Source organism: Pristis pectinata, chromosome 3 (genome assembly GCF_009764475.1).
Source record: "Pristis pectinata isolate sPriPec2 chromosome 3, sPriPec2.1.pri, whole genome shotgun sequence".
Lineage (NCBI taxonomy): Eukaryota > Metazoa > Chordata > Chondrichthyes > Rhinopristiformes > Pristidae > Pristis > Pristis pectinata.
This window is the reverse complement of record NC_067407.1, coordinates 86792494-86811814: the sequence shown is the minus strand read 5'-3', so window position 1 is coordinate 86811814 and position 19321 is coordinate 86792494. Positions and strand designations below refer to the sequence as shown.

The window sequence follows — 19321 nt, the reverse complement described above, 5'->3', positions numbered from 1 at the left end:
GTGTTCCAGCTGAATTAACAACATATTTAAATGAAAAGGCAGTGGAAACTTTACAAGAAACTGCTAGGTTGGCAGATGATTATGCTTTAACCCATAAATCCAAATGGGGACAACCTAAAACCTTTCAAAAGAGTTACAAAGACAATCCAGGTAAACCGGAGATTAAATTGGGAGGTAATCAAAAAGGAAAAGATGAAAAGAAGCCAGGGCTGGAGAAACCTGTTGAGCGTACTTGTTATTACTGTAAGAAACCTGGCCACGTGATATCTAATTGTGCCCTTTTGAAGAAAAAGAAGGAAGCTGGGCCCAATGCTTGCTTTCAGGCAATTAAAAATCAAAAAGGTTTAGGAGATGCTGTTAAAGATCAGTCCTTGCAAGAGGGAAAAGCGGAAAAGTTGGAGGAGGTGAGAAAAGAATTCCGTTCGTATGTATCAGAGGGTTTTGTTTCACTGAATGATGAGTCACCCCAGGTGCCAGTGAAAATTCTTAGAGATACTGGGGCTAGTCAATCTCTCCTGCTGGACAGTGTTTTAAATTTTGGTGAAGAAAGTGACACTGGTGAAGTAAATCTAGTACGAGGCGTTACAGGTGAGACCATGTCTGTCCCTTTTCACAGGGTGATTTTAAAGTCAAAGTTCGTAGAAGGACCAGTCGAGATAGGGATAAGACCTAGTTTGCCAGTGGAAGGAGTTTCTTTGTTATTGGGAAATGACCTTGCAGATGGAGAAAGTGATCCTGTGGTACGGTTAACAACCAAACCAAGGATTGATGAGTCTGAGGATGATCCAGATGTTTACCCATCATGTGCGGTGACTCGAGCTAGAGCTAGAGAATTAGCCAAGACAGACAGTCCGGTGCAGTCTGATGTGGTTCCTTGTGACAGTCCTAAACAGGAAGAAAATTATGATGCCTTATCTGAGACTTTTCTGTCTTCACTGGAGGATCAACATCCTTATAGTGAGCCTGAATTTAAAGATTTGTCTTTGTCGAGGAAGGATTTTATGGTGGAACAGACAAAGGACCCTGAGTTGACAGAATTGAAAGAAAAAGCACTCTCAAGTGAGGAGATTGAAAAGGTGCCAACTGGATACTATGTCAAAAATGGAGTGTTAATGAGGAAATGGAGACCTCCTCATGTTCCTGTTACTGAGGAATGGGAAGTTATTCATCAGGTTGTTGTTCCAAAAGTTTATAGGGATGAGATTTTAAACCTGGCCCATAGTATGCCTTTGGGTGGTCATTTTGGGGTGAATAAAACTGTAGGGAAGATCTTGAAACAATTCTATTGGCCTGGTTTGAGAAAAGATGTGGTGATGTTTTGTCGAACCTGCCACACATGTCAGATGGTGGGTAAACCAAATCAAAAACCCCCTGTGGCTCCATTGAAACCAATTCCTGCTTTTGGGGAGCCCTTTTCGAAGGTGATTGTGGACTGTGTTGGCCCATTACCAAAGTCTAAGACTGGAAATCAGTATTTGTTAACCATCATGTGTGCCACTTCTAGATTTCCAGAGGCAATACCCCTTAGAAATATTAAGGCCAAGACGGTGTCAAAGGCTCTTGTAAAATTTTTTCCTTGTTTGGTTTGCCAAAAGAAATCCAATCTGATCAAGGTAGTAATTTTATGTCAAAAATTTTTCAACAAATAGTCTATGAGCTGGGAGCAAAGCAGATTGTATCATCTGCATATCACCCAGAATCTCAAGGAGCTCTGGAGAGATTTCATTCTACTCTCAAAAATATGCTGAAGACTTATTGCTTTGAAAACACCAAGGATTGGGACGAAGGTATCCATTTACCTTTGTTTGCAGAAGGAAACAGGTATTTGTGTGTGGACGACCACGGTTCGGATGCTTTTCGGGGTGAGGAAGTCACTACCGAGTAAACACTGAAGTGTCGTTTGGGTTCCATCGTGGAACATTTGGATTTCGTATGTACTCTCTCTATGTTTTTCTACATCTACATCTTATCTTCAGACAACGGTGGTTGTTGAAGAAGCCCTTGCTCATGTTTCACCTTATGGCTTGCGGAACTGAACTTTAAGAACCATTCAGGAACTGGGAGTTTTGGACTTTGTCACACACACACATGAAGAGTTTAGTTTTGGGGTTAACGTTCGAGGTTTAACATTCTTGAATTCTAACATACTAACATTTTTTTTAACTTTTATTTTACGTATTATCATAAGTAGTGATTAATAAAATAGTTTTTAACACTGAATCATGCTCAGTGTGTTTCTTTTGTTGCTGGTTCATGACAAAATCTTTACATCCATCTGAGGGTGCGAAATGGGCTTTGGTTTAAATATTTCACTCGATGGACAGCGCATTCAATAGTCCAGCATTTCCTTGGTACAGTACTGGAATATCAGTCTGGATTGGTCTGCTCTGGGATGGGCCTACAGCCCACACCTCTGACTTATGGGAGAGAAACCCGTCAACTTATTCAGAGCTGACATGATCAGTCATTGGGATATCTGATTTTGTGAAAGGTGCGATAAGAAGCAAATCTCCCCTTTATTTTCTTTGCCTATCAAGGAAATGTTTACACCAGCTGAGGAATACGAAAAGAATTCCAATGGCTCTCTCATCTGGGACATGATGTATCATGTTCCAAAACAGGGGGAGAATAAACATTACCATTTTTACCCATTGACCTTGATCTACATTGGTTCCTGACTTCTCAAATTCTTGCTTAAAATTCCCCTCCTCATGTTTAAATACTTTCACAATCTCTCCACATCTCTTAGCGTTGTAACTTTTAACTGGCTGCTCTTAAATGACAAGCCTCTTGTGTGTGTTCCACTACTGGTGGCTCAGTTTCTTGAGTCTCGAGCTCAAGAACTGCCTTCCTCAACGCTTCCACCTGTTCATCTCCACCTTTGTTTTCAAGGCCCTGCTTAAAATATGTTGCTTTGTATCGTTTGTCTATTTTGTTTGGTTTTCAGCTTCAGAGCTGTTCAGAAAATGTATTCGTTACCTGGCAGTGACAGTGCAGATCCCTATGGGAAACTGAGAACAGCACCAAAGAGCCGAAATAAACAATAAAGCACATTCATTTTTAATTCATCTTATGGTGCATCATTTTCACCAACAGTTGTCAGCATTCCTGTCAGTAAAATAAATGTTGTATTTCTTAAAACCACTATTAATCTCTGAAACATGATGTTGGTGGTAGAAAAAACATCCATGAAAGTTATGACTTTATTTTATCAACCTGTACAGAGACATTCAGTACATATTGTAAGTTAAAATACATTTCTGGCATGTCTTACGTTTCACATTTGAAGTGCATGCAGCAAGATTTGAATGTTTTTTGTAAACATTTATTAAAAATTACAATGTGAATAAATTAGACTTCTTTGAATAATTTATTCTCTTTCTGATGTCTCTTTCTCTATCCTGTTATCCATTTTCTGTCTAACTATACTGTGAAATGAATTCAGATATTTCTCAATGCTGAAGGAGTGATTTAAATGTAATTTGGTTTCATTTCCATCAAAGCATGCAAAAACAAAAGGACAGTTATATTATGAAACAATATGATGTACTGCTCTATTTGTTTATAGCTAAAGGACAATACTATGTAAACTTAATCAATTCTGTATCTATATTGGACAAGACCTAAAATTTAATCACTCTCCAAGCAAAGAAAATGAAAACCTAATACTTTTTGATGAATGCCTTTTTCTATTTAAATATTATGTCTAGTTCCAAAAATAGGGAACAAATGTTTGTCTTCTGAATTATGGAGTCCTATCTATTTTATTCCATGGTTACTTTATTCTCTGCATAGTTAGTGCTGTAATTTATGGTGAACGAAATACCCCACGTCCTGCTGCATGCCCATCAGACATGCCACAAATGCATTTTAACAATGCAATTAAGTCCCAGTAGTGATTTGGTTGAACATCATCCTAATTTTCCTGGATGTTTTTTACACAACCAGCATGCCATAATACATGCCAAAGGAATAATGAATAGTTTCCAAAAATACATTTATTTTAATGGCTGTGAATTGCTTACACAGTAGGTGAGAAAAGAGTACTCCATAAATTTGAGATTTAAAGTGAATCAGCCTCAATATTTACGTAACCTCTTTAACTGTTCTCAGGTTCCTTTCAGAAAGTGCACTGTGACTATCAAGTAATACTTGTTTTTTCTGAACAGTTCTGGAGTTGAATATCAAACATATTAACTGCACTGCATACAATGGGATATTTAAAATGTGTTTAAACAGTAACATGTGCCAAGGACAGCTGTATTGGGTGTTAGGAGCAAGCTCAGTTGATAACAGCCCCATGTTTTCCTAGAAATGAATAAAGCTGTGAAAGCATTCTTCCTCTACCAATTCTGGATTCCCTTTTCTACGTTTATGTCCAAATTTTCTTTCAACGTAAAACAAGGTCATTCAGCCCATCAAATCTGTGCCAGCTCACAGAGCAATCCCATTCTCATTGATTCCTCACAGATTCTATCACTCAGCTGTGCACTGGGGGCAATGTAAGTGGCCAATTAACCCACCTGCAAATTTACACAAAGAGTTGTTGGTGCCTAGAACTCACTGCAAGAGGAGGTGGTGGAGTCAAGTACAATCACTGTGTTTAAGAAGCATTTAGATAGGGGCCTAACAGACCTGATGCAGGCAAATGGGATGAGTGTAGATGGACAAAAAGGTCAGCATGGAACTGTTGGGCTGAAGGGCCCGTTTTTGTACCGTAAAACTCTATGACTATATAATCCTTGGGATGTGGAGGAAATCGGAGCACTTGGAGGAAACTCACGTGGCCACAGGGAGAACATGCAACACTCCATACAGACAGCACCAGAGTTGAGGATTGAACCCAAATCGCTGGCACGGTGATGCAGGCAGCTCTACTAACTGTGTCGCTGAGCCACCCTAATGAAATACTTCCCTAATATATTCTTTCACCTCTCTACACACCTCACTCCTTCCTTTCTACACTCTCTCTACCTTGGTTTGGCTCCTCCCAGTTCTGTACAATTCTGATGTTCACACAGTCCCTGATCTCGGCCTACTCACTGACTCCAATTTCACCTGTCTCCTTTCTGATATAAGATATCCCAGGACAACTGATGAAAACAGAACATTCCCATAACATTGAGTAAACTATCACATTTAGAAATAAAGCAAAGAACGTTAGAAATACCCAGCAGATCAGCAAGCGCCTGTGGAGAGGAAACCAAGAGTTATCATTTCAAGTTGATGATCTTTCCCCAGAACTGGAAAATGTTGTAGATAAAACAAGTTTTAGATTTCGGAGAAATGGGGAGGGGCAGAGGGAAAAGAAGGTCTGTGGTTGGGTGGAGATGGGTAGAGACTATGATGTCAGCCGGCAGATGCCGGTAAAGGGCAGTCAATAACAAATGGTACATCTGGGGGACGTGCAAATAGGAGTTGAGTCTGGCAGGCGGCATTACACCTTGTTGGAAATGAGGTAGTCTTTGTCCTAACGTTATGGCCAGCTTTGTTGGAACAATGTAGGAGGCCAAAGACAGAGGTTAGAGTGGGAGTGAGATGGAGAATTAAACTGACAGGCAGCTGAAAGTTGGCAAACCTGCTCCCACATTCACGTGGTCCATCTCGGATTTTTACCTTCCCTTTCTCTGCTTCTACCTCCATTTCAGGATATGTGTTATTCACCAGTATCCACTACAAACATATGGACTCCCACAACTATCTTGACCATGCTTCCTCCCTCAACCCCTTCCTGTAAGGGTTCCATTCCATTTTTTCAATTTGCCCATTTCCATTGCATCTGTTCTGATGATGTGCCACCATCCACATCAGCACATCCAAAAGGTCTCCCTTTTTCCTCCACTAGGTTGACGGGGCTCTCAACCATGTCTATTCTATTTGTTGCAGTACTGCTCTCATCCCGTCTCTTCCCACTGAGAACAAGGATGAGGTTCACCTTGTCTTCTCCTTCTGCTTCACCACCCTCCACTTTTAACAGATCATCCTCTGTAATATCCCACTCATCTGATATAGTGATACCACTAGAAACATCTTCCCTGCCTCTTTCTGCACTTAAAGAGACTATTCCCACCACAATACCCTGGTTGACTCTTCTGCTTACACCCCTTCTCCTGACACCTTTCCGTGCAACTTCAGATGGTACCAAGAAACACCTTCTTTTACCTTCTCTCTTTCTATTGTCTAGGGACCCAAGCATTTCTACCAGGTAAAGCAGAAGTTCCTTTGCACTTATTCCAATTCAATAAACTGCATTTGGTACTCATGATTTGGTCTCCTTTACACTGAGGAAGCCAATCACAAACGTTCCAATGAAACTCAAAGCAAGCTTGAGGGACAGCACCTCATCTTCCACTGAAGCGCAATACATCCTTCCAAACTCTTCACTGAAAAGAGATTCTGCAGATGCTGGAATCTGAAGCAACCCACACAAAACGCTGGAGGAACTCAGCAGGTCAGGCAGCATCTATGGAGAGAAATAAACAGTCGACGTTTTGGGTCGAGACCCTTCATTAGGACTGCAGACCCAGACTGAGAGCGCTGATATAAAGGTTGATTTCAGAGAACCTGTGTGGAAATGCCCAGAGTCTAGCTTCAAGCAATAAATTCAATTGGATTCAAAGCATCAAACTTGGACACTATTCCAAATTAAAGATCCTGGAAACTATTCTGTCCTTCAGCAGAATTTGATTTACCATAAAATGAGCACTGCACAGATAAACAAAGTAATATGGATGAGTTAACAGTACTGCCTACCTCATCCATTGAAGATTTTTTAGAATCTTCATCATCATCATCGTCCTCTTCACTCTCTGCATCTCCTTCACCTGCAGATAATATTCAAGAGGGTGTTACTTTTAGTGAGACAAAAACAAGCTTTGTGTTAAGACTTTCAGTTTGCTGATGCACTAACAGTGATTTCAATTTCCCCTCAAAGCCATCAGAACTCCTGCTCCATGGCTTCAATGGGCTGTGCCAGACCTACACAACTGCTTCTTTCAGGGGATAGACTGCATCAAGCAAAAAGTTACTTAAGCAAGGGTCCTTGGAAAAGAACTTCGGCAAGATTTAGGAGTGCATGGGAGAGGGGAATTTCTTTTCCCTGACAGTTCCAAAATCCTTGCAGAAATTTTAATTTCAAAATGCTAGTTGAACCTTTCTTTCTTGGAGGAATGGCTGGTGAAGGGATTTTGTCTACCAAAACTCTGCTTTAGTCATATCCTAACCATCTGTACTTCCCTTCAAATAAGGACATTCAATATAAAGGGGTCAATGCCTCTAAAAATGGAGATGGGTCTCTTTTTTCTCACTGAAGTTGAGGCTTTTTTTTACGCAAGAGGGTACCCATTATCATGCCCTGCTCAAAAATCCAATCTTTGATGCTTGGAAATCTGTTGCCCAACCTCCAACCTCCTTTTCCTCTCCAGAATGCCTGAATGTGTTGTACACTCCCAAAGTTCAGTCTGCATTACCGAAAACTCCTTGACTGAATCCCTCCAAGCAGGTTTCCTTCCATCCCTGCCACAGGTCTGAAAGAACTCTGATGGCCCCCAACCGGGCAGGCACGGTAGTATAGCAGTTAGCGTAACACGATTACAGCGCCAGTGACCCGGGTTCCAATTCTGGCCACTGTCTGTAAGGAGTTTGTATGTTTCCCCGTGTCTGCGTGGGTTTCCTCCGGGTGCTCTGGTTTCCTCCCACATTCCAAAGACGTACAGGTTAGGAGCAGTGGGCATGCTATGTTGGCGCCAGAAGCGTGGCGACACATGTGGGCTATCCCCAGAACACTCTATGTAAAAGATGCATTTCACTGTGTGGTTGGATGTTCATGTGACCAATAAAGATATCTTATGATTATGTGCGAGGTAACCTGGCCCCACTTGTCCACCTTGACCTTTGTCAAGGTTGACAACATCCACCTCCTCCAATACCTCACTGCTGCCATCCTGTTGTCTTGGGATGCACCCACCTGACTCCATTCTCAGTTATTTAAATAATTGAAAGAACAGCTTGCATTGGTTCCTCTTCTACCTCCTGCACTTTTACCTCTGGTCTCCACCAAGGGCTCCACACACCATGCCTCTGATACCTCGAGGCTTGAATATTCCAGTAGATGTCTTCTAAAGCTCTGCTGCCTGTGCCCTAACTCAGACTGTCCTCCACACCCATTGGCCCCATGCATGCCAACCCACAACTGTTCCCAGGTGAGCAACGCCTCAATTTGAAAATTCTCAAATGTTTTCAAATCCTTCATTTTTTGTGACCATTTCTCCCCAAGCCCTCTAAGAACTTTGTAATTTCCTCCTGACCTCCTACCTGCACTCCTCCAATTCCTTTACCATCTCTCAAATGCCTCCTTTGCTTTAAGCTAACAAGCCCCTTAGCTCTAAGAGCCTCTTCCTCACTCTCTCTCTCTCTTCCCACCTTCGAGCCGCTTCCTATGCAAAGCATTTAGTTAGTTGTGCTAATATCTCCTTCAATAAAAACAAAAGTGCAGGAAATAATCAGCAAGTCAGGTAGAATCTATGTAGAGAGAAACGTAGGTAATGTTTCAGTTTGACTATTTCCTTGTCAGAACTGAACAATAGTGATGAAAGGCCTTCAATTTAATATGTTAAATCTGTTTACCTCTCCACAGGTGCTGCCTGACCTGTTGAGTATTTCTAGCATTTTTCTGCTTTTATTTCAGATTTCCAGCATCTGCAGTTTTTTTTAGCTTTTCTAACATCTCCTTAACTCAGCTTGCGTCTCATTTTGTTCAGTTAATCTTCTGTGAATTGCCCCATTTTTCTGCATTGAAGGTTCAACATCAACACGTACAGCATTTATTATTCTATATGATTGATAGCAGGAAGAGGTAAGAACATAGACTGACTACTGGGTTGCACTAACATGCTGCTAGGACTGTGACAGCAAACAAAGTGTCTGAACAGATTTGTCACTTTGCTTCTCTTCACTGAATCATGCTTAAACCTACAGCCCTTTCAACAGTGGCCTCTCTGCACATCCATCTCTGTGATGGGATTTACAGTTGATTTAGAAGATTATTGATGCCTCCTTTTTACTGAAAGACCTCTTCAGTGTATCAAAGAATGCTCACGTTTTAGCCCGCAGACTGGATTGACAAAATCTTCATGGAAACCAAGTCGTCAATCATAATAATGAAGTCCGAATCAATTTCTAAGCCAATCAGCTTGTAATGAAACAGTGGAACTTTAGCCCACAGTGTCTCACATAAGCAGTGCTCACTTTGGTATGGAATGCTTAATATCTCTGCACTAGATTCTTCCCTCTGCTATTTTAACCAAAAGGTCAATGTACTTATAAAGCAACCTGATTAGTACCCATGAGATTCTAGGAAATATACCTCAGGAAGATGGTAGGAGGAAACTGAATAGGAAAACATGAAATCAATCCAAATCCCTAATGAAATTGATACATTTTTGTTAGCCAACAGTATTAAGGATTATGGAACCCAAGTGGACAGGTCAAGATGGAACGTGAAGGAGGGGTGAGGGAGTTGCAAATTTTACTGTGGGACCCCTGTGTATATGTGTGTTCGGGCAGAATACCCTACCAACCTTTATTTTAGGGCCCAGAAGGATTGTAACTGACTCCCTCCACACTCCCACTGGCTCCAGTAGTGAGGCAGATGGCATTAAAATACAGATCAACCAAGGAACAGATTCAAGGAGCTATAAGATCTACTCCCATTCCCACAGTGACTTCTCCAGCAATGTACTGTTACAGCCATTCCTGTAAGTTTAAGTCTGCTGATAAGCACATTTTTTTTGCATTCAGCTACTTAACCTTTTAGCGGATGATCTCTGCTATGGCAATGCTAAAAATAATTACGCATTTTCTGACCTATTGATTTTCTGCCAACTGCCTTCTGCTCCACCACCTCCTTCCCTAATTTTTCCACAGGTTTTTCTGCTCCATCCGCACTGGACTGTTGGGTTACGTCTGGCTCCTCGTGGTTGGATGAGGCTGTTGTACAGATGATGGAAGAATTAAAATTTTGAATAAGTGCATATTTTAAAAAGGACATAATTTTTAATCAGTTGTCCTCACAAGAACTGAGCAAGCTGTCAGGTACAAATTGTTGCATGTGGTATTTTGCATAAAGATACTAATTGGAGACTGACGATAAACACTAAACCGTCAATAAGATGTCGATAACAGGTCATTAGCCTGAAACCTTTATCCTGTTACACTTTCCACAAGAACACACAAGAAATCAAGGAATATGAGCACGTGTAGACCACCAGGCCCCTCAAGCCTGCCCTGGTATGCAACACGATCATGACTGATCTACACAGGCCTCTTCTGTGCCAGCTCCCCACAGCCCTCAATTCCCCGATCTTTCAAAAATGTATCTGCTTCCACCTGAACAATCTCTCCTCCACAACCCTCTGAAGTAGAGAATTCCAGAGATTTGCCACCCTCTGCAAAAATAAATTTCTATGCAACTCCATTTTAAATGACCGGCCTCTTATCTTGTCAGATGATGCTTGACCTGCTGTTCTTCAACCACTAATAACTTGGTTTTCAGTAACAAGACCTGGTAGTTATTTCTTCACAGTCCTGGAGAAATTCAATCAAAAAGGTTTCTGTCTCAAAGATGAGCTCCTGAAATAGTAGTGCATGAATGCTTCTTTGTGCTAAATTGTTGTGTTAACAGAGCCTTTAACACATTGTGGATGAGGAAATCAATGCCTTTTAATGAAAACCAAGTTATTAGTGATTGAAAAATAGAGAACACTGTATTGTCCAGAGAATACACCATCCATTCAGAAAATAAGATCAGCTTGTGCCTGGGGTAACATGCAGTGATAGATCATGCAGTTTCTATTCTGGGTATAGCATATAGGGAAGGAACAATAAATCACTCAAGGTGAAAGCTGCAGGTGGAAAATTAATAATAAAGTTGAGTTAATGCAGACAAATAATATTTTTTGTGTTTATAATTAATATTATTGGATTTAATAACAATTAGCGTGATAAAAGGAGACAGAGGGCGATGATGGAGAGTTGTTTTTGTGATTGAAAGTCTTTGACCAGTGACAGGATTTGGTGCTGGGACCCTTGCTGTTTGTTATATTCATTAACAATTTAGATGTAAACGTATGAGGTATGATTAATGAGTTTGCAGATGTTGTGAAAATTAGTGGTACTGCTGATAGGAAGGAGGATAGTCCTAGCCTATTACTATCAACAGTACCACTAATTTTCAGTGAAATTGATCATTTGGTAAATTGGGTAGGGCAACGACAGATGAAATTTAATCCACGTAAGTGCGAGGTGATGCATCTTGTGGAGGTCAAGTAAGGGTAGGACAGACACACTGAATCGTAGAGCCCCAGAGATTATTGAGGAAGAAAGAGACCTTGGTGTGCAAGTCTAAAGACCTCTAGAGATGGCAGCACAGGTAGAGGAAGGGTGGTGAAGAAGGCATATGGGGTGCTTGCGTATAGAATACAAGACCCAGGAAGTCTTGGTGCAACTTTATAACACATTGGTTAGACCACAGTGGAATACTGTTTGCAGTTCTGGTCACTACATTATAGGAAAGTTAAGTGTGCAACAGCTAGATATAATATAAATCAAGAGTAACGTTTTCCATAAAGGAGCAAATTGTCCCTTGTGGAAAATTCACTTTGACAACTGGCATGCCCTTGTGATCGACAATCCAGAATTACAGCACCGCGATTTAAGGTTGGGGAACTGTTCATTTCAATTTACAATATTCCTTCAATAAAAGCAGAAAATGCTGGATTCACTCGGCAGGTCAGGCAGCATCTGTGAAAAGAGAAACAAGAGTTAACATTTCAGGTCGGAGTCCCTCAAGCTTGACTGAAAGGTTAGTTAGGTTTCTCTTTCCACAGATGCTGCCTGACCTGCTGAGTACTTCCAGCATTTTCTGGTCTATTTGCAGATTTCCAGCATCTGCAGCTTTTTAAAAAAAAATTTCACAACATTCCTTTGGTTTAACTTGCAATGCAAGCCAGGTCTAGTGTTGCTGTCAAGTTTTCTTTTATAGTTTGAGAGAACATATGCAAGACAAAAGGAAAGAGTTGTCTTCTAGTATGACACTGGAATGACAAATTTAATTTGCATTGTTAAAATTTCTCTGCCCTCTTGGTTGCTTTTCCATTTCTCAGCTCATGAAACTTAAAATCCACCTTCTAGTCCATGATTCTCTCCATTGGTATGTCCACCACCCTGTTAATTTCTCCCAAACACGGCTCCTGGCTTTGTTAGCCTTACCATTGTTAGCAGAGCTTCAACTGCCCAACCCTTCTCTTCTGATCTTTCCCGAATTTGCTTCTTAAATTGCCTCACTTCTTCACCTATACAAACATTTCCAATGGACCTAGATCTCTGATCAATATTTCATCCCCTCTTCATGGCCTTTCTCTCATATTTTGATGTCAGCCTTGTTGTCTTTATTTCTACTGTGCCTTATCACACATTAAGGTTCTCCTAAAACGTACATTCTTCTTGTATTGTGAATTTGGATGGTTATTTCTTCCCCCTTGTATCTGTTGTTTAATCTGAAAGGCAAATGTTACAGAAAATGTCCCAACCACTGGTTATTCTTCAAAGCATTCTTAAACACATTTCCAGGGGTCCCGTCAACAGATCTTCTGGTCAGAGTAGAGGTGAACAACAAAATGCACCAAAGTTTTCATTAGGCTAGTCAGGAGACAGACGTATGAACCAACCTATCCTACTTAGTACTCTTCATATCCAGCTCCTAAGACAGTCACAGAGTTTTGGTTTGTCTGGCATAGGGAGGAGGTTCTCTCCTTATAACACTGGAACCCTTGGTCAAAGAAAGGAGAGAGAACCTGGCAGGGAACATGAGAGCTCAATCTTCACATCTTCCGAAGAAGTCCATTGTGAATGAGGTCACCTCATGACATTCCTCATTTGATGAAAATCCAGAAAACACTTGCTTCACTCTGTATGTAACGACCCACTGATAAAATTGCAGGAACACTCAGTAAAGAAGTCTGCCGTTTCTGTAAAGACGATGTTGCCAGCAGAGCTTTTAATCATGGTCTTTCTGCTGTCCTCATTGAAAAGAGTCCTAGGCTGACCTTGAACAGCCTCTGAAATGTACTGAGAATGTAATGGTATTGTATGTTATCAATACAGACACTGGATCAGAGGCCACCTAAAAAGCTTTTTCACTACTACCTTACCAGGCAAAGGATGACACCACCTCTTATTCAACCAGTTGGGCTCAAGGGTCAGGCTCTTTCATTAGCATTTCTTTGCAGGCACATGAGTGTCCTTGCAGTTCTGATCACTAAATGTGGTGAAACATTTTCTGGGGAATTGATCATGTGACATTTGATCAGGTGACATTGGAATTGCTTCAATAATATTAAATGCATTTGTGTTCATTTTAATTCCCCACTGATGACCTCTTTCAAATTCTTTCCTTCCTCGGCGGCCCTCTAGCTTGCAGTACTTGTGCAGATGTTACCACCTCTCCCTGAGCCTATCTGATCTGCCTTTAAGTCTCTTTTGAAGTCTCTTATATTCTCTGAATTAAACATTGGCCAAGCACCATTATATTAATCTCAGTGTCTCGATTGAAAGGTTATGAAGAGGGTCCAGATAACACACCCATATGGAAGTCCAGAACAACTGTCCTTCAAAACATAGAAAGTGACCAAAATTGACAAAGCTAGCTGATAAAATATCATATATTAGGTTCAAGTGTTTACAATATTAAATACAGTAGCTGGTAAAATAATATTGATAAAATTGTATTGCTACTTCTGCTGATATCACTGCTCCCCAATTCTTGCGCAATCTCACAAGGTGCATGTGTCACTTCCAAGTCTGTGGCAAGACTAATAACACTTGGTTCATGCCTTTGTTCTGGTAAAATAAGTAACTTTCATAGGCTGTACATCACATTTCTCAGCTATTGCACTTGCGTAGTGCCAGTAGCTTGTCATAATATTGAGCTGATTTCATTGGCAAGCACCGAGTCCCGAAGCTCAATGCTCTGCAGAGGTTTGCAGCACATCTGATGAGAAATGTGACCTTGGTTCCTTGTCTATGTTCCATGTTCCTTGGAACATGACCCAGTTCCTCGGTCTGGATGTTCCTGTGTTGGGCTCACTGTCCACACTTACTGCTCACATTCCCCAATATTCTGAACTTACCCTGGATCCTTAAGTTGATATTGCCCAAGGCCGCAAACAACAAACTGGTGGCACCAGAGGGCAGGACAAGCCCCATCTACAGAACTCATCTGGAAACTATTGACAGATGGCCAAGAGTCCAGCTTTGTGGTCTGTTAAAGCTCCCAGTGTCTCTGTTTGTCCTGGACATACAGAAATCTATGAACTACTAGAAATGAAATAAATATGTAAACATTTTTAAAAATTATTACATTTTTCAAATAAAAAATGTATGAAAAGCTAGGGATAAAGAAAACTACATTATTTAAAATTAATTGTGTTTACATTGATGTTTTAAGTTATTTAAAGAGATTTTATCATCAATAAAAACTCTTTAAATAACTTAAAACATCAATGTAGACACAAATAATTTTAAAGAATGTAGTTTTCTTTATCCCTAGCTTTTTCGACTGAATGGGCTGGTGATTCTGTACAACTCAGAAGCAGCAGCAAAGATTCTGCCTCTGCTGTTTAAAGAGTTCAACAACCAGCTTCAGTATAGCTGCTGCTTTAATTCTTCCAGATGTCAGTAAATCATTCATGTGTGTGCTTTCTACTGTTACCTCACATTGTACTAGTGTAGCAGAGAGTGGGGTCCTATGAACTCACAACAGTCAGCTGATCTCGAGGCGTCTGCACAAACCCCTTGGCCTCAGCCCTTACAAGTAGAGCACGGCTGGCACTGCAAGCAGAGAACGATATACTGAGCGGAGCAAGTAAGAGGGGTGATGGGGAGGAAGACAGGATCTCTCAGCAGCAATTCGTATCCTCCCTACAATGTGCAGGAGACTGTACTCCTACCTGAAGCTCAGCGAGCAACATGCAAGGTGTGTGCTCCATGCTGGGATGTCATCAGTGGAACACGGCACTTGCTGTTGCCAATACTAGAGCCACAGATTCTTCTCTGCGTAGCTGTCGCAGTGGCTATTAACCTTGTGAAGCGGTCAGCGTGGCGCTGTTACAGTGCCAGCGACCCGGGTTCAATTCTGGTCGCTGTCTGGAAGGAGTCTGTAGGTTTTCCCCACGCCTGCGTGGGTTTCCTCCGGGTGCTCCGGTTTCCTCCCACATTCCAAAGTCGTATGGGTTAGGAAGTTGTGGGCATGCTATGGTGGCGCCAGAAGAGCGGCGACACTTGCGGGCTGCCCCCAGAACACTCTATGCAAAAGATGCCTCTCACTGTGTGTTCCGATGTACCTGTGACTAATAAAGATATCCAATCTTATGCTCATCTTTTTTCAGGCTGGGATTAGAGATATTTGCAATGTCTCACTTCTGCTTTCCACCGATGCTCTCCCTTCAGAGAGAGCCGGCTAGATTTCACTCTTTCTTTCCAGAGGTAGAGAGAACACAGGACTTTGCAATGATTGCAGAAGCCACAAACTGCATGGTGTGTGGGCACCACATGCCTACAGCAGAAACAAAAGGGATTCCACTCCTCATCATGCAGTTCTCCTCCTCACGCTCCACTTATCTCTACTTGTGCAATCTCTTCCTACTTACAAGCTGTGGATATTGGGAGTACATCCCTTACTTTTCCCTGAATGCCACCAAGCACAACCATAGCCTGTGACTTTGCCCTTTCAGATACTCTAGCGATGTCACCTGGCCAGGCAGGGGTGGCGAGATCAAGAGAACAGTGATGATGGGACTTCACACTCACAGTCTCCAGCTCACATCTTGATGTTGTGCCTGACTCAGGGGATGGTTTGGAGCTGCATGCGTTGAACCAGGCAACGACAGTGCAGCAGCGAGGTGCTTCTGGACATGAATGCACTGCAGGAAGGGTAAATTTTTCCACACAGAGTGTGAAGAATATTTGGAACAAGCTGCTCATGGAGGTAGTGGAGGCAGCTACAATCACAGCATTCAAAACGTATTTGGACAGATAGAGGAATAGGACAGGAAAAGAGGGAAATGGGCTAAATGCAGCATTTTAGGTATCTCAGTCAACATGGACGAGTTGGGCAGAAGGGCCTGTTTCCGTGCTGTATGACTCCATAAGACTGGCCTCCTGGAATGGAGCATGGCCATTAGTAAGATCGCTCTAAGGAGCTAGGAGAGGGAGAAGGGAGAGGGAGAAGGGACTGGCTCAGAGAATTCTAACTTTTGGAGAAGAGCTAAGGTCTGGAATTCACTGCAGACAGGGATGATGGAAATAGAATCAATCAGTGGTGTCAAGAGGGAATTGGACAGGCACTTGAGAGAGAAATAATTGTAGGTCTATAGAGAAGGAGCAGTGGAAAGGTGTTGAGATGAGTGATCTACCAGGAGCTAGCACAGACTTGATGGGCCCCTTTCTGTGCCATAGCAATTCTCTGACTCTACGAAACTCAGTGACAATGAAGGCTCAAGTCACCTGATCCTAAGGAGATCAGCTTTAAAATCTGCCTAAAGCTTCAAGCAGAACTCTAATCTCAGAGCAGGGCAGTGGCCTTTACACTGACTGTGTCTATCAACACATGTACCTGCCTCTTCCACAGTTGGTGCTGGAGTTATTGGCAGCGTCTCGAAGTTAGCCATCTTATTTTGTTTGAGGGGCTAACATTTTGAGGACAGGTTGAATATAAAACTTTAAGGATGATTGAACTGGGGTTTTTTGGTTGAGTAAAGAATTTGTTCAGTTAAATTGAGAGAGCAAAGCTATTTCCATTGTGGGGGGGCATCTGAAGCAAAGCACGTAACCTTAAAGCTGGAATTATGCTGTTCAAGGTTGGTGTCAGGAATTGGTAAATTAGTAAATTGGTTTATTATTGTCACATATACCGAGGTACAGTGAAAAACTGTTTTGCATGCCATCCATACAGATCATTTCATCACATCTGTACATTGAGATACAAGGAAAAACAACAACAAAATGCAGAATGAAGTGTTACAGCCACACAGAAAGTGCAGTGCAGGCAGACAATAAGGTGCAAGGCCACGACAAGGAAGACTGTAAGGTCTAGAGTCCAGCTTATCATACTAGGGGACTGTTCACTAGTCTTATAACAGTGGGATAGAAGCTGTCCTTGAGCCTGGTGGGAAGCACGTTCCTGCACAAAATGTAATGGGAACCTCGAATATTTACACTCAAAATGCCAGGATCCAGTTGAAAATTTGAGAAACTGAGATTGATAAGATTTTGTTAGGCAAGGGGTTATGAACCCGAGGCCGATAAGCGGGAATGAAAATAGGCTACAGTAAAACTCCAGTTATGTGCTACCCCATTGCTTGGCATTTGGATTACCAGGGCCCTGCATCCCACACTCCCCTTAAACTAAGTAGGCCCTGCTTCTAGCAATTCTTTTAAACTCAACAGGGCCTGTTTCCTGTGCTCTCTTTAAACTTACCAGGTTCACTGGAAAACTTATTATGCCACTGTATAATATCTATAAAAGAGTGAAATAAAATGTGTGTTGGGAGTATTAATAGGAATAACATGCAATGGTCCAGAACACCTGCCAGTCTGACACTACCAGTCCTAAGGGTGCCAGGTTATTGGAGTTTAATCATCGTTCTAGCCCTATGAGTCTCAAGGGTCAAACTAAACAAAAATATATCATGAGTAAAGAAAACTGCAATGTTTCAACAAATCAAAAATGACACATGAAAATGATATTAAATGGAATCGATTAGGTATTTGAAAAATGTCAGATCTACTTCAGGTGTAATGTCCTGAAAATGAAAAGAATATGCTTGTTTTATTATTGCAGCTGAACGCTAGATGGCAGCACAGACCAAATAATGGCAATCATAATACTATCACTCTCAGCACACTTGGACCCATTTTTATTGCATTATTAAAGTATCAATTAAACCTAATTGCAGGAACACAATTAATAACCTCGCATACACCTTGTTCATTGCTGTCAATAAAAATTACACAGTGTGGGAAATGTTTTGTGAAAAGGGGACAAGACTTGAATTCATATGGCATCTTTCATGTTTCTTTCACTACATCCCAATGTTTTGCAGCCAATGTATTTTTAACCTGACGGCTAATTTGGCCACCACAAGCAACAAGTAGAATTGCCAAGGCCTAGAAAGCTAAGGACCAAGTGCTGGCAAGTGGGATTGGTATAGACAGGTATTTGATGGTTGGATGGACAAGGTGGGCTGAAGGAAGGGCCTGCTTCTGTGCCGTGTGACAATATGATTGTACGATTACCAAATGATGCATTTTAGGAATAGAGATTCAGGGATAAATGTTGGCCAAGATTCTGCTCTGTGGCTTTTCTTCCAAATAGCAACACAAAACTGGCCTTCATGGGTATGAGTTAATATACAGTAAAAGATTTGGTCTTCTTAACATTCAACAATTTTGGTTTGAAATTGTCAGATCCAGTTATTTTCGAATCCGCAGGTTCTTTCAGGAGTCCAAGAATGAGTTGAAAACAACTTGGTGCTTCACAAAGTTTTATTGGAAAAGTTTAAAATAAAGAAGCAGTCACAGAGCACACGGCACGAGCTTTACTATTAGGAGATGAGCCGAGACAAAAGGAACTAAAATGAGCTAGTGGGAGGGGGAAGAGAGCGAGAGAGAGAGCAAGATAAGCAAGAAGAGTGATTAACAAAAACGACACCTTTTATACCTGAGATAAGAGGTACTCCTTAGCTAACAATAGTCCAATCAGAAAACACCTGTGACAACACCAACCAATGAGAAAACACATATTCACCTGATGAGTGAACCAATAAGCTAAAAAGTGGTTATACCTTGGACAGCCACTTGAGGTGTATTAAACACTATACATGTTAAAAAACTACTTAAAAAAGTCGAATCCAACAGTAACACTTAAGTCAATGAATTATTGAGCACCAAGACGCTCACAGGAATTAATTCAGTGATCCACAAGCACAGGGGTGGGATCAGAGATGGGGCTATGCAAGTGCAGCCCAAATTCTCTGACACAAATCCCATGGGAGTACAGTGGTTTTCACCAGGTGCAAGGCAAGTGAATCATCCGTAATGCTTGCAAAAAATGTATTCCTCATTTCATTAAAATCATCGAGCAGAGGACATTTGTAAAAGTCCATTCACCATGTAGTCACACAAAGTGAAGAGCCCACTGTCCCTCTCCCACGATTGCTTCCACAACAGAAACTGGCCCCCACCTCTAATAAGTAACCAGACGAGT

General features: G+C 41.5%; 1 protein-coding gene across 4 annotated transcripts in view; it reads right to left on the bottom strand.

The window, feature by feature from the left end:
- The window catches only part of LOC127567834 (1-phosphatidylinositol 4,5-bisphosphate phosphodiesterase beta-1), a 711920-nt gene that overhangs the window by 105235 nt on the left and 587364 nt on the right, over positions 1-19321 (bottom strand). For all 4 annotated transcript variants that reach the window (XM_052010953.1, XM_052010954.1, XM_052010955.1 and 1 more), the window contains 2 exons: positions 9865-9987; positions 6754-6824 (listed from right to left, as the gene is read on the bottom strand). In XM_052010953.1, coding sequence (XP_051866913.1) covers positions 6754-6824; positions 9865-9987 — 194 coding nt within the window. The remainder of the gene's footprint in view (positions 1-6753; positions 6825-9864; positions 9988-19321) is intronic.